The sequence below is a fragment of the Dunckerocampus dactyliophorus genome, chromosome 16, assembly GCF_027744805.1.
Source record: "Dunckerocampus dactyliophorus isolate RoL2022-P2 chromosome 16, RoL_Ddac_1.1, whole genome shotgun sequence".
Taxonomy (NCBI): Eukaryota; Metazoa; Chordata; class Actinopteri; order Syngnathiformes; family Syngnathidae; genus Dunckerocampus; species Dunckerocampus dactyliophorus.
This window is the reverse complement of record NC_072834.1, coordinates 7,096,431-7,109,543: the sequence shown is the minus strand read 5'-3', so window position 1 is coordinate 7,109,543 and position 13,113 is coordinate 7,096,431. Positions and strand designations below refer to the sequence as shown.

General features: G+C 40.6%; 2 protein-coding genes and 1 long non-coding RNA gene across 11 annotated transcripts in view; 1 reads left to right on the top strand and 2 right to left on the bottom strand.

The window, feature by feature from the left end:
* Positions 1-1,070: 1,070 nt before the first annotated feature.
* Positions 1,071-6,434, bottom strand: il13ra2 (interleukin 13 receptor, alpha 2). Its single transcript, XM_054755442.1, has 9 exons — positions 6,300-6,434; positions 6,076-6,173; positions 5,851-6,002; positions 5,618-5,774; positions 5,423-5,543; positions 2,735-2,919; positions 2,451-2,605; positions 1,754-1,913; positions 1,071-1,635 (listed from the first exon to the last, which is right to left on the bottom strand). Exons 2-8 carry the CDS (start codon positions 6,143-6,145, stop codon positions 1,767-1,769), a joined length of 987 nt encoding a protein of 328 aa, XP_054611417.1. The 5' UTR covers positions 6,146-6,173; positions 6,300-6,434; the 3' UTR covers positions 1,071-1,635; positions 1,754-1,766.
* A 1,238-nt stretch (positions 6,435-7,672) lies between these two features.
* The window catches only part of lrch2 (leucine-rich repeats and calponin homology (CH) domain containing 2), a 31,825-nt gene continuing 26,384 nt past the window's right edge, over positions 7,673-13,113 (bottom strand). The window contains exon 20 of one of the 3 annotated variants that reach the window (XM_054754326.1): positions 7,673-12,953. In XM_054754326.1, the coding sequence (XP_054610301.1) occupies positions 12,834-12,953 (120 nt within the window). In that variant the 3' untranslated portion in view covers positions 7,673-12,833. The remainder of the gene's footprint in view (positions 12,954-13,113) is intronic. The other 2 variants (XM_054754325.1, XM_054754328.1) reach the window with 2 other exon arrangements.
* The window catches only part of LOC129168727 (uncharacterized), a 26,035-nt gene continuing 24,266 nt past the window's right edge, over positions 11,345-13,113 (top strand). For 5 of the 7 annotated variants that reach the window (XR_008566325.1, XR_008566328.1, XR_008566323.1 and 2 more), the window contains exons 1-2: positions 11,345-11,664; positions 12,718-13,100. This is a non-coding gene — a long non-coding RNA (uncharacterized LOC129168727). The remainder of the gene's footprint in view (positions 11,665-12,717; positions 13,101-13,113) is intronic. The other 2 variants (XR_008566329.1, XR_008566326.1) reach the window with 1 other exon arrangement.

Below are 13,113 nucleotides of genomic sequence, written 5' to 3'. Positions count from 1 at the left end.
CGTCCGCGTCAGCATGCAGCAAAGTGAAGTGAATAGTAACACCTGAGCTACACATTACCACCGCTCCTTCTATCTTCCATCAAGCGTGGCTCCACCAAAATTACACATTAACCTGAAACATGTCCCTTCTCCCTCGCTATCGTGCGGCGTTTTTTGTTTTGTTTTTTGTTTTGCAGTCTTGCAATCTTCACAGTCTCCCACATTCCACATGGATTAAGAAAAACAAGCCACGTCGTAAAACGCAGCAATGGTGCCATTGTACTTGACTGAAACCGAGTCTTGTTATAGTCTTATAATGATAAACAAGTGAAAAACAACACATGCATGCATGCGTATTGACATTTATGCACTGATAAAGTTACGGTGGGAAGCAGACATGTGGTTACATGGGCAACCTTGGTCCAAGGGCTCAAACATCCTGCATCCAGATGTACGCATTCCCAAGCTGAAAGCAGTATAAAAAACACAAAAACATCATTGTTGAGCTTTAGTACTCGTTCGTTTTTTTCCTCTTTTGAGGCAAACTCTATCATAAAACACTACCAAGATTGATTTTAAAATATGAATACCGCTAGAGATGCTCAATATCGTCTTCCTTACAATATCTCATACATTGATATTGTCCAGGAATTGTACCATTGTACCGATATCGACTGATACCGATATTGGGAGCAGCCCTTCCCCGAAACTAATGTCATTTAATGGATGAACACAAGTTGCTTCTTTTACTGTGATACTGTTAATTTGGCTACTTCGCAGATTTAATTAATAAATCATACTGTTTTGTGGTTGAATGCGGCCTATTATTAGTGAAAACATGCATATTTAAGCAAATGTTACATATTTATTTGCTTAAATTAAGCATTTGCAAGCAAAAAAGTGACTAAATGAACTAAAATACAAACATAAGGCATTCAAAAGACACATTCAAAGACATTGCTGACAGGTAGTATTCAACACTGGTCACTAGGTGTCAGTAATGTTACTGTAATGTTTGCTGAGACACACAAGCGCCAGACTTGATCACTGGAACAACAGGCCTTTATTGCAGGTTTGAATGATCTCACAACAGGCACAATAATCCATAATAAAAATCTTTCATAAAAACACGGGCAACTTTTGTGGCCCTAACCCACGAAAAGGTGAAACTCAACTGTGAACACTCACAGTCACTTCCTGTCCACCACCAACTCTGCTCCTCCAGGGAACACATTTATAGCAACACACACAAGCACAAGACTTATTTATGTCTTAAATGGCTTATTTACTTTTATTATGTCTAGTATATATCGGGTAATACGAGTGTTAAGTTCACTATAGGTGTGTTAGTTCAGGTCCCGCTCGTATTTTCGCCACAAACTGTGGTCTGACAAGCGCGTCTGTAAATTTTGAGCAAGATTGGTTCAGAAACATGGCCGCCACCAAGCAAAACGTCTTTGCAGGGACAACTAATTGGCCATAAGAATTCAGAGATTAGAATGAAATAAAGGGGGCCCTGACTGGGATCCCTGTGGGCCCCCTTCGTGAAAGAGTCTCATGGTGTTTGATTAGAAATTGCATTATTTGCATGCTGATAATCCCTGACAATGCAGATCGTCCGAGTCCTCAGTGCTCAGTCACGGATGTGTGAACTGCCTGGAAAGAAAAATGACAAAGGACTAATTGTTAACTCATCATCAGAAGCGTGTGGCGTTGCAAACTTATGGAAAACACTCCACGTAACACTTCATTTGTGTCCTTCCAATTCCTATACCTCATATGAACTCTCAGTGGCATGTTTGGAGACTCCAGGCGCTCCAGAAGCTTCCTGCCGCACAATATTTGTTCATCCTGGAGCGAACCTTGAAGCAGTTTCTGTCGTCGTTGCCAGCAGGAGGAAAAGTGTGGCTCGTGAGCAAGGTGGAAATCCGCCGCTATTGGAGAGAAAAAAGAAAAGAATGATAATTATGTTCAGGCCAGCTTGATTAGATAGATGGGTAGATTATTGGCATTATTTGTTATGGTGCTTTATGTTTTTTTCTCATTCAACACGATTATATTTTATCAGATTAATTAGATTAATTAGTTAAATCAATATTAACCTAATATATTTGTGTTTAATTGATCAAGTTGTGTGGATTCATTCTTTGGAACGTTGCTGCTCGTTACTTGATTTAGTCGACCAGCCCAGGGCGTACCCCGCCTCTCGCTCGAAGTCAGCTGGGATAGGCTCTGGCGTACCCCCGCGACCCTCGTGAGGATAAGCGGCATAGAAGATGGGTGTGCTTTATTTAGTTTAGTTTTATTTTGGATCATTTAAGAAAAAATAACAAAACTATTTTGTAATGGGAGCCTATCCCAGAATAAAATAGTCTTCTCAGCTTGTGCGACGCTGTCTTCTGTTTTGAGATGTAATCCCATTCAAAAGAAGGGTTGGGTCAGGGTTGTACTTTGGACGTTACGTTACACACCGATTCAAGCTTCCCATCAGGAGTCGCTCGAGTGTGTTCCACCTCATATTCCAGGCAGGGTCCAGGAACTTTTCCTGGAGGTTTCATCCAGTGCAGCTTGAGCGGAGCATCTGTAAAGGTCTGCAGATGCGGCTTGTCTGCACGTGCAGGCTTCACTGGGTTAAAACAAAGAGACGTACTGTATTTGAATGGGGGATTTGCAGGGGCTGCGATGGAGCACATGCACATGATAGCGAAACAAGAGCAGAAGAAAAGACGCGCGTGTGCTCTACTTCGTGCGTTACCATAGTTTTGGATTTGTATTGAAGCATACGTAGGCTTCAGGGGCCCTTCGGGAGAGGAGCCGTTTACACAGAAGTTGACATCAGTAAAATCAGGGAGAGGTTTTCCTGTGAAGTTGCATCCACTCCTAACTCCATTTTTAGTGATGTAGTCAGGGCACTCCTCCGTTTTCTCCAGGTCTATGTGCCTGTGGAGGAAAGCAGCAGCGTTTAAGTTGATGTCTACACGCGCCCAAATGGTATCAAGTACAACAATAGGTTGGTTCCATCATTACAGTAGACTGCAAAAAGAATGGAATCATGTCACAATAAAATGTAATAATAAACATATTATCAATGAATGTTTTTGTCTTGATTTGAAGTCAGGTATATAGCATTTTAATACTTTGTATATACTGTATTATGCATCAAACTTATCATCTCTGATCACCTTCGTTCTCTCTGTGTCACAAATGTTGTTTCATGTATTTTTAAATCACAACATTTCAGATTTGTTGTTGTTGTTTTAATTCACAAGTAATTAAGCCATTAGGGAAACAACCATTTGGTATTTCCTACCCTCGTTGTTGTACATGAGGTGCAAAAAATGATAATATACCTGAATTTAAGATGATGATATTTGGAAAAAATATTTTTAAGGTAAAATCAAAGACAAAAAAGGCCAAACTAATTCAAAAAAAATATATAATAGTCTTATATTAGGGTAAATTCAGTCTATAGTTTATATAGAAAAAATACTATTCACTATTTGCTTTTTGATGTTTTATGAATTTGTTATTATAATAAAATAAAATAATAAATACAATAATACATAAAATAATCCAGCATTCACGCGACCCTAATTAGGATAAGCGGCATAGAAAATGGATGGATGGATAAAAAAATACTATTCACTATTAACTTTTTTTCTGTTTGATTAATTTGTGATTATTAATCCTACAAAGTGTAAGAGTCTTATATTTGAGTCAATGCCGTATATATTGCATTTTACAAAATATTTACCATTAACTTTTTTTCTTTTCTTATTCATTTGTTATCGTAATAAAGTCATCTTTAAAAACACAATAACAGTCTTATATTTAGGTCCACATGGTACGTATGTGTAGAAATAATAGTCTTCGCTATTAACTTTACGTTTTCTTATTTTTTCATCACGTTAAAGTCATCTTCAAATAAAATTATTTACCATTGCATTTTAAGCAAAATTTAGTATTATTCATTTCTATAATTGTGGTTGTGTTAATGTAATTAGGCCATTAGGAAATGACTGGTGTAATCACTGTGCAGTAAATATATACTATAAGTGGTGGTTGGAAGGTGCGCCTATTTATGAAAGACAATGGGCCTCATTCACGAACATCTTCTTAAAAGTCTTCTTAAGAAGTGTACTTAAGAAGGTGCGGCTTGGAAACTGCGCCACATTCACAACACGTTCTTAAGTAGGGATAATCGTTCGCATCGGTGTTCTTAGGTTGATGAATGCCAACCGGGATGCCCGTGCATGTGAGGCCTAATTTGCATAGGTCACCGCCTATTATTTCCTACATAAGGTCAAAAATGTGCCGTGCGCAACAGGCAGCTGGAGGCGGAGATGGCAACGCGCAAGGGCAAGACTGAGGAGCAGCTGGACAACAAACGAAAGAAAAACTTCAATTCTACTGAAATAGAGGTGCTTTTACAAGGAGTGAGCGAACACAAGACCACCTTATTTTCACGTGTATCCACCGGTCATCAGGCCATCCATAAAGAGTCGGCATGGAGCACCATTGCAGGAAACATAAATGCCGTTTCCACGGAGAAACGCACCACCGCAGAGGTTAAAAAGAAGTGTTTTGACTTAAAATAGACTAAAAAAAAAAAAAGATTGGACTGCACCGGAGGGATCTGGAGGAAACGGGGGGTGGGTCATCAATCAGAAACCAAACCATTTCGGAAACTCTAGAAAATATTTACACAATCATGATGGAAAAATAAAGTCAAAATACATAGTTTGTGTGTGACAATTAATTTTTTCTGTGGTTACATTTGATAAGACGCTGCCTAATTAATACAGCAGCCCCGTGCTCTGGCTCAAGACGTGGCTGGGGGCGCATGTCGTTATCTGGGGGTGCTACGTGCGCAATAGGCACACCACGTTTCATTGCGATGTTATTCTGATGATCCTGCACACCTGCAAGAACAGAGAGGGAAGCCTGAAGCCTGAAGCGGGACATCAAATATTCGTGGCTTTCAGCAAATAAATCTACATGGTCCCTGTACATTCTCTCTCTGCTATTTTATTTGCACTACATTTTTTGGGATCAGGTTGCAAAATCCATCATGAGGGCGATTGCGCATTGAAAGTGCAAGCTTTGTTTGTGCGTAAGAGTCCTCCTGAGCGTTCGTAGAATTTGTTCTTAGATCTAAGAACTGTGAGTTAAGAACACGTTTCGTGAATGCCAAAAATATTCGTAAGAAGGCTTTAAGAACACATTTGTGCGTAAGAACGTTTCTTGAATGAGGCCCAATATTCTCAGTCATACTAACTGCTGAAATCCTGTTGCAAAACAGTGGGAAGCTGCAGCATCTTTACTATTGGTTAACAAATACAAGCAAGTAGAATTTACATCAGGATTAATCAACAGGAAGTGGCTACCGCTAAGGATGTAAATGGTGTACATACGTAAATAGGAAGCTGCATATCTGACTCACCAGTAATGGAGATATAGCTGTGAGCTGGTTGGAGATTTTGGGCTTTTTTTCCACTCACAGATGGTTTTCTCCATGTTATGGAACACACACCCAAAATCCTCCACTCCGTTGTCCTCTAGACCTGTAAAGAAACAGTAAAAAAAATAAAAATTGTAAACGTCTCAGCCTTTTCTGCAAGCGGAGGATCAACCTGACCTGCGCTAGGAGGATTCTGCACCACTTCTGTGTAGTTTGCGCTCCTGATCCAAGTGTTATTAGTGCAGGGTCCAGTCAGCAAAGTGTACACTCTCACCCGGACGTCCTTCATCAGATCAAACTGGTCGCTGTATGTCCTGTGGAGTGTCTTAATAACCTGAAAAAAAAAGAAACGCTCAGAGAAACATGACATGCAACAAGACCTCCATACTTTGGGGGTTGTTGGCACTCACTGTCCAACTCTGACTATATGTGTTGTAGTATTTCAACTGGTAACGTATCAGGCAGTCCTGCATATGAATGAAGCTAGCTGGGGGAGTCCATGTAATCTCCAGACAGCCAAGATGGCCAGGATCTATGATTTTAATCTCCTCAGGGGGATCGACTGCAAAAGAAAGGACATTATGTCACATGTGATGAAAGCTTTAGATGCTCACAGAAGGAACAAGCTGACCAACCTTGAATCCCATTGCACCCCATCTCCGTCATGAAGATTATGAAGAGCAGCACCTCTTTGCTTACCATCATTTTTAACCTTCACAAGCTTAAAGCGTGTCTGAAAAACACAAAAACAACATACGCTAAGGATTTAACGGGTGAACATTCCCTAAAAAGGAAAGGCACTGAGAGAAATGAAACAAATAGAGACTGGTATCTTGCAGCCCACAGGCGAAATGCTTACATGAGTGTGTTCCAAGGCGGTGTCAAGCGAGTGAATGAGATTTAAGCCTGTTGGGTGGAGTTTTTGACTTCTTGGTAAAAGGCAAGAGGAGGAGTGAATCCACATCAAAACTGCAGGAGACACTTTAAACAAAAAGAGAGCGCCTGTTATTACTAAGGGAACCTTCCCTCCATCCTTCTGTTTTCTATGCCGCTGAATCCCCACTAGTGTCACGGGGCTATGCTGGAGCCAATCCTCGCTGACTCTGGGCGAGAGGCAGGGTACACCCTGGAATGGCTGCCAGCCAATCGCAGGGCCTAAGGGAACTACTTCTAAGCAATTCCATTCATTCCATTGCTATCTAGCACTGCCTTAATCCTCTTGGGCATGGACTTCACCACTGGAATCCTCTTTCACTCCCCCATGATGACATGACTGGTGGGACCAGTGGATGTTACACAACTTGCACTCCTCCACCTTCCTTCTGCTTGAGCGTACCGGTGCTCCATTGGGTTCAGGTCTGGAGGAGACACACTTGGCCGTTCCATCACCTTTACCTTCCTCAGCAAGGCACTCGTCATCTCGGAGGTGTGCTTGGGTTCCTGATCGTGTCGGAAAACTGCCTGCAGCTCATTTCCCCAAGGGAGGGGTGATCCTCTGCTTCAGAGCGTCACAGTACATGTTGGAATAGGACTTGTTTTGGTTTAGTGTGGCGCTCCATGAACTGTGTAAGGACTAATGTGGCCCTCAAGCAACGGTCTCAAACTCGCAACCCACTTTGTGACCCCCTTTTTGACACAGTGTTAACATGCTCCCTGATCTTGAGTCCTACATGCGATAGTCAGACACTCTTTAACCGGGTTAGCAATAGCCAACACTGAACTTGTAGTGATGTTTTGGGGAATAATTGTGGCCCGGACTCTACGTCAAACGGCTCCATGGATCTTGCTTGCTTGCTGGGCCACCTTAAACTGTTCCCACGAAGCTGCCAGCATAGAATCATCCAAAAGGTCTTGGTTAAAAGAAGAACAGAGCTTAAGACAGGGGTAGGGAACCTATGGCTCGGGAGCCAGATGAGGCTCTTCTGATGGTTTCATCTGGCTCTCTGGTTTTAACACAATAAAATGTTTTCCTTGTGATTTTATGTGACAGAAATCGCAGTGTTAAAAATAACATTAAAAATATGCACTTAAATCCATCCATCCATTTTCTACCGCAAACACAGAAGTCACATTAATGGTAAGAAGTATTTTACAGTATTTATTATTGGTTAGCAATATAACAACGTTATTAAAAAGAATAAATTGTTGGTCATGCTTAATAATGCACGCATTTAGTTGTACAGTACCTCGCATAACGTAGACCTCCTTTTACGTAAATTCCACTGAACGTAAAGAATTTATGTAAAGTCTTTGCATCGTATTACGTAAGAAACTCCATGTAACGTAAAGCGTCTTTTTTTTCAATCAACTTTATTAATGCCTTACAAATTACACTAACATTGCATCAAACCATGGGCATTGAAAAATAACAGTTGGATGACAAAAACACAGAAAATAAATCACACAGAAATCGAGATTAAAGAAATAAAAACGCAACAGAAAAGTGATAAAAAAAACAAACAAAAAACAAAACAAAACAAAACACAGACTGAGCAAAGAATTTATTTTGTATGTTTTTTCGTAAGAAACAGCCGGGATTTATACAGATCATATGTACAGAGCATTCATTATTCTCACGTGCATTTGACTGACATTTTTAAAAAAAGTATATACTGTATACACAATTTTAGCTTCCTGGCAGTATCTGTCTGTTACTGTTTGTCTCTCATCAAGGCGTGATGAGCGTACGAGTCTCACGTGGCACACGAATTCGTGCACGTGATCCAGTGGACACGCTCATTGTACGCCATCACTGCCACACTGGGCACCGTTCACATGTGCAAGTACGTTCAAGCAAAGCAAGCCACGATGAGGCAACTGAATGATGATCGAGATGTAGACGCTAACGCAGAAAATCCAATCAACCAATCAAACCTTCGCCTGCTGAAGAAGTTCCACAATTTAACAGCGTGTTTTCGTCTTTGTGAGCTTCCCTGCTTTGTAAGCATTTAGTAGCATTCAATTACAGCAGTGCAGAATAACATCAAATAACATCAGAACAGCACAGAATAATATGTCAATTAAAATCCTCAATAAACATCTGTAAAATAAACAAAGTCAAATAAAATGAGCATTTCTCATGGTATTCTTTTCAATATTATTACTTTCATTTTGTAATATTTATGCACTTTACACTTGAGACACATTGTTGGGCATGTTTGGGGTCATATAACTGGATGTGTATCGCTATATAAGTCAGGTATAAGTAAAACAACACAAGAAAGTCACATTTGACCATTTATGCCTTATTCAGGGGTGTCCAACTTTCCATTGAAGCGTGTGTGTGTGTGTGTGTGTGTGTGTTTTAAATATACACTCCCCCCCCAAAATAAAGGGAACACTCAATTCACACTCAGTCAAAACTGCTGCGTTATTCAAACTGTCCACTTTGGAAGCAACACAATGGAATAGACAACAGGTGGTGTCTTTTTCCACTTTAATTTTGAGTGCGACTCCAAATCCAGACCTGCACGGGTGAATAAATGTGATTTCAGTTGCTAATTTTTGTGTGAATTTGTTGTCAGCACATTAAACTATGTAAAGACCAAAATATTCAATAAGAATATTTCACTAATTTAGATCTTGGATGTGATATTTTAGTGTTCCCTTTGAGCAGTATATTTAAAACAGCACACATCTCCGCAAATATTAGTACAGTATCGCTATTAGGTGGATGCATTCAACATTTCAACTTTTGTCTCGCAACCTTTTATTTTTTTCATTTGAGTCTGAGCCTTTCTGTCAGATGTGTTTAACTTTATTTGTAGAACACGCTGCAGGCCAATAAGCAGACATGTGCGGGGCCTGACTTTATCGACTTCCAAATATCCATTAGAAAATAAGGGCGAAATGTGAAGACTTGTGGTCTAGTTTCCGTAATTTAGTCTCAAATTGAGCGAAGATTAGTGTGGAAGGAGGCGAGAGGTCTTGGCACAAACACAAACACTTCTCATGGAAATTCCAGCACAGTGAAAATGGAATATTCACAGCCGAGGATGCTCACATGCGCACAGGCGGCCCAATTCAAGCGTCACTAAGAGTGACTCGAGAAGTGTGACGTGTCATATGATGCTTGATGCGTCAGCATGAGTCAGAACACGCAATGTACTGAACACAGTTTGATGGGCAGACGGTGTTAAAAAATGAAGAAACCAGTCAGTTCCCATCTCAGCCGAGCAGTGTTTGGTATCACACACGGTGTCAACTGTATCGGCAACACTGGGATGTGCGGGCAGAGTCGAGGTCAAAGCATGTGACACCTGAGGTAGTCTGCACATTGGTTTCATTTCTGTTTTCCTCTTCACTAACATTGCTAACAATGCTAACAATGCAACAATGAATGCATCCTTTGATTGTTGAATAAGCACATATTTAAACACTGATGAACTCAGTAAAAACACATCAATTAAAATTACAAGTTACACTAAATTACATCATGTTCATTTATTCCCATGAATTAGTGAAATAATTACAGGCAGCAGACGTCATAAGGAACAAAGTAGGACATCTAAATCCAATATTTATGTTTAAACATTTTGTAAAAATAAATAAAACGCATACTTACAAAAACGAAAGGTTCATTGCAAAAAATATAATAACATTAATTTAAAAAAATTAGTTTCTAGTGAGAAAAAGACAAAATCACACTTCAAATGGCACACGATAACAAATCAGTTTGCAAAGAGATAATTATCATTTCCATGGAAATAAATGATCAGCATTTTCTTAATGAAGTGTTTTTTTGGGAGTAGTACTTTACTTGAGTGCTTGCGGTCTGGAAGAATATTCCCTAACCTGTGTAACCTGCAATTGTGCAACTTAACTTTATTCACATAAATTCCCATGAAGAGTTTCCAACTTTGAAATGCCCCAGCTTTTGCAATCCACACCCTGCACTGGTCACATGGTCACAAGGTCACATATTTCCAAACAATCCTACGGACAATTTAGAGTTTCCATGTAACTTAACATGCATGATTTTGGGACGTGGGAGGAAGACACCCGCATTTCCTGACTGTGAGGCCAACATGCTAACCACTCGGCCGCCGTGCAGCCCATTTTCCAATCCTAATCACAAATAAATTGGATAAATCTTCTTTCAGCCGCAGCACCAAAGGTATCTTAACCACGAAAGGAAGCAAGTGAGGAAGTCAGAGCCTTTAAAAATAAAATGAAGTGACATCTGTTGGCATATTACAAAACATAGCATAAAATCACTCAGGTTGAGTCAGAACATCACAAGAGTGTGTTCAGTCACAAGCTACTGCGTAAGCCGTGTATTTCAAATGAATGACACAACTGTATCCTTATATTCATTATCTCAGAAAAACAAACGCACCCCTCACATTCCAGCGTTCTATTATGTCTTCTCAGTGGACGATACTAGGGTTGGACATCGCTCGTATTTGAACAAATCCGGTTCCGATTCCTGAATTTGGTTCCTAACGATTTTCGATTCCGATGCTTTTAAAAGGCAGGGTCATAAAGGCTTGAGTGGTTTAAATGAGGGCACTGACCAGAGGATGAAATGTATGATTTTCTACATTAATTTTTTCATGATACAAATTAGGGATGTCCGATATTGGCTTTTCCCCCCCCGATAAGCCGATATTGTCCAACTCTCAGTTTCTGATTCTGATATCAGAGTGGACTTCTTACTTTATTATGCATTATTATCACTATGTATTATTATTTATTATGTATTATTACACTACAAATTTGACGCAATTTGTTCCGTATTTATTTCTTCCTATTCTATTTTCTGATTTTTCGTATCTCTCAAGTCTTGGTTCTTTTATTTTCTGATTAAGTGATTGACTGCTGGAAATGCGAATTTCTCTTGGAGATTAATAAACTATCTATCTGTCCGTCCATCCATCCATCCATCCATCTATCTATCTATCGATATTGTCTCACTCTCAATTAACAATATCTCCTGTCATGGAATTAACACCGCCGCCACGAGTGGCTGCCTTTTAAGCAGAAAGTCAAGCGGCGAGCAAGGAAGTTGAAATTCAAGCCCTCGGTACCTTCTATTAGCACAGGAAAGGTGAATTCACTGACGAGCAAGATCAACGCGCCGGCAAGAACATGAAGACCTTCAGCTTATCTGTGCTTCACTGAGTGGCTAACAGCTAGCGTCCCAGATGCTAACATGGAGTTAGCCGACTTCAGGACAGTCAGAGCGGACAGGAACACAAGAGCCTGTGGAAAGCGCAAAGGAGGTGGGCTTGCACTGTATTGTATTGTATTGTATTGGACAAACTGTGGTGTCATCGTGGCCATGTGAACATTAAAATGTCAGCATTATCGGGGGAAAAATGCTATTGGGCACGGAGCTTCACAAGTTGTCTATAAAAGCTGGACACTGACTTATGTACTGTCGCTTGAGAAGATATAATAGATGTGTACTCACGTTTGTGAGATACTCTAACTATGAAGGGAGTTCTGTCAATTGCAGACAATATAAAAAATAGGCAGTAAAAGTAAAAAAAAATGGCAGTAAAAGTCATCCCTAAAAAGAAACAGAGCTTCAGTAAATGTTATAAGAAAAAGGAGCTAATGATCAATTCAAAACTGCATTATGGCAACAGTCATGACCGCAGTCGACCAAATAAAGAAAACAGGCAACTACAAAGAAAAAAATGCTTCAATTCACTCCGCTGACGTGCTTCAGTGTATGAGATGGCGCTTGCACCACAGCCTTGCGGGAAGACCAAATTGTGCTTTTTGGAGACTTTACAGGAATGTAGGCATCCACAGAAAAAAATACAAGCTGATTTGTGTCAAGCGCAGCCAAAGTATAAAAAGTGTAGAAAATGTAAAAATGTCATTAAAAAAAAACAGAAATGCTGTTAAACCACAGTGGGCTACATGTCATCACAGTGGATTTGTACACTAGTTTACAGAACGTTTGCAATGGCACGACTTCAACAACAAATGCGGTCGTCATGCATTTGAAAGGCAAAGTTTTATAACAGTAGAGCGCTCAAATTGGCAGATAAGTTAGCTGTGTTGAGTAGAAAGGATGTACAGTCGTCGGGACCTGATGCAAAACAACAGAGAGCTGCTTATGGGCCGGCACTTGTAGGAGCTCAATATTCACTGAGCATTGAAAGAGGGACCCACTGACTTGTCCAAACAGTCCCAGTGGGAGACATCCTCTCATATTCAGCACATAATGGCCCCACAAAGTAGGGAAAAGTCTAAAATTGTGATGGACAGGACGCGTCTGACATCATACACAGAGACTTTCACCTTCTCCTGCACTGTTTCAGTCAGGCACAAGCAGACGCCAAAAGACCCACAAGCCACAGAGTCCTCGCCCTCCGAGGTGGGTGGGGAGAGGGGTTCTCTGGTCCCTGACGAGGGTGAAGGTGTGGGTTCAGATGGGTTAAGCAGCTGACAGTTGCGTGGGCTTCATGGCGGGAAGATCCAGCAGAGCCTGCACGGTCTCGCCCACCTTCACCAGGCCGCGCTCTTCCAGGATGTGATGGGGAAGACACAGCTTGTCCTGTGGGACAGAAGACGACAAGGACATTTGGAATGTGAACCCAAAGCAACAGTGCTTGTTTTTGACCCGAAATATTCCAAAATGTGCTGCAAAATGAAGTCATTATGCTAACAAGTTGGTTGGCTGCAACTGGTCGTGATGGGAATGGTTTGGAAAATCA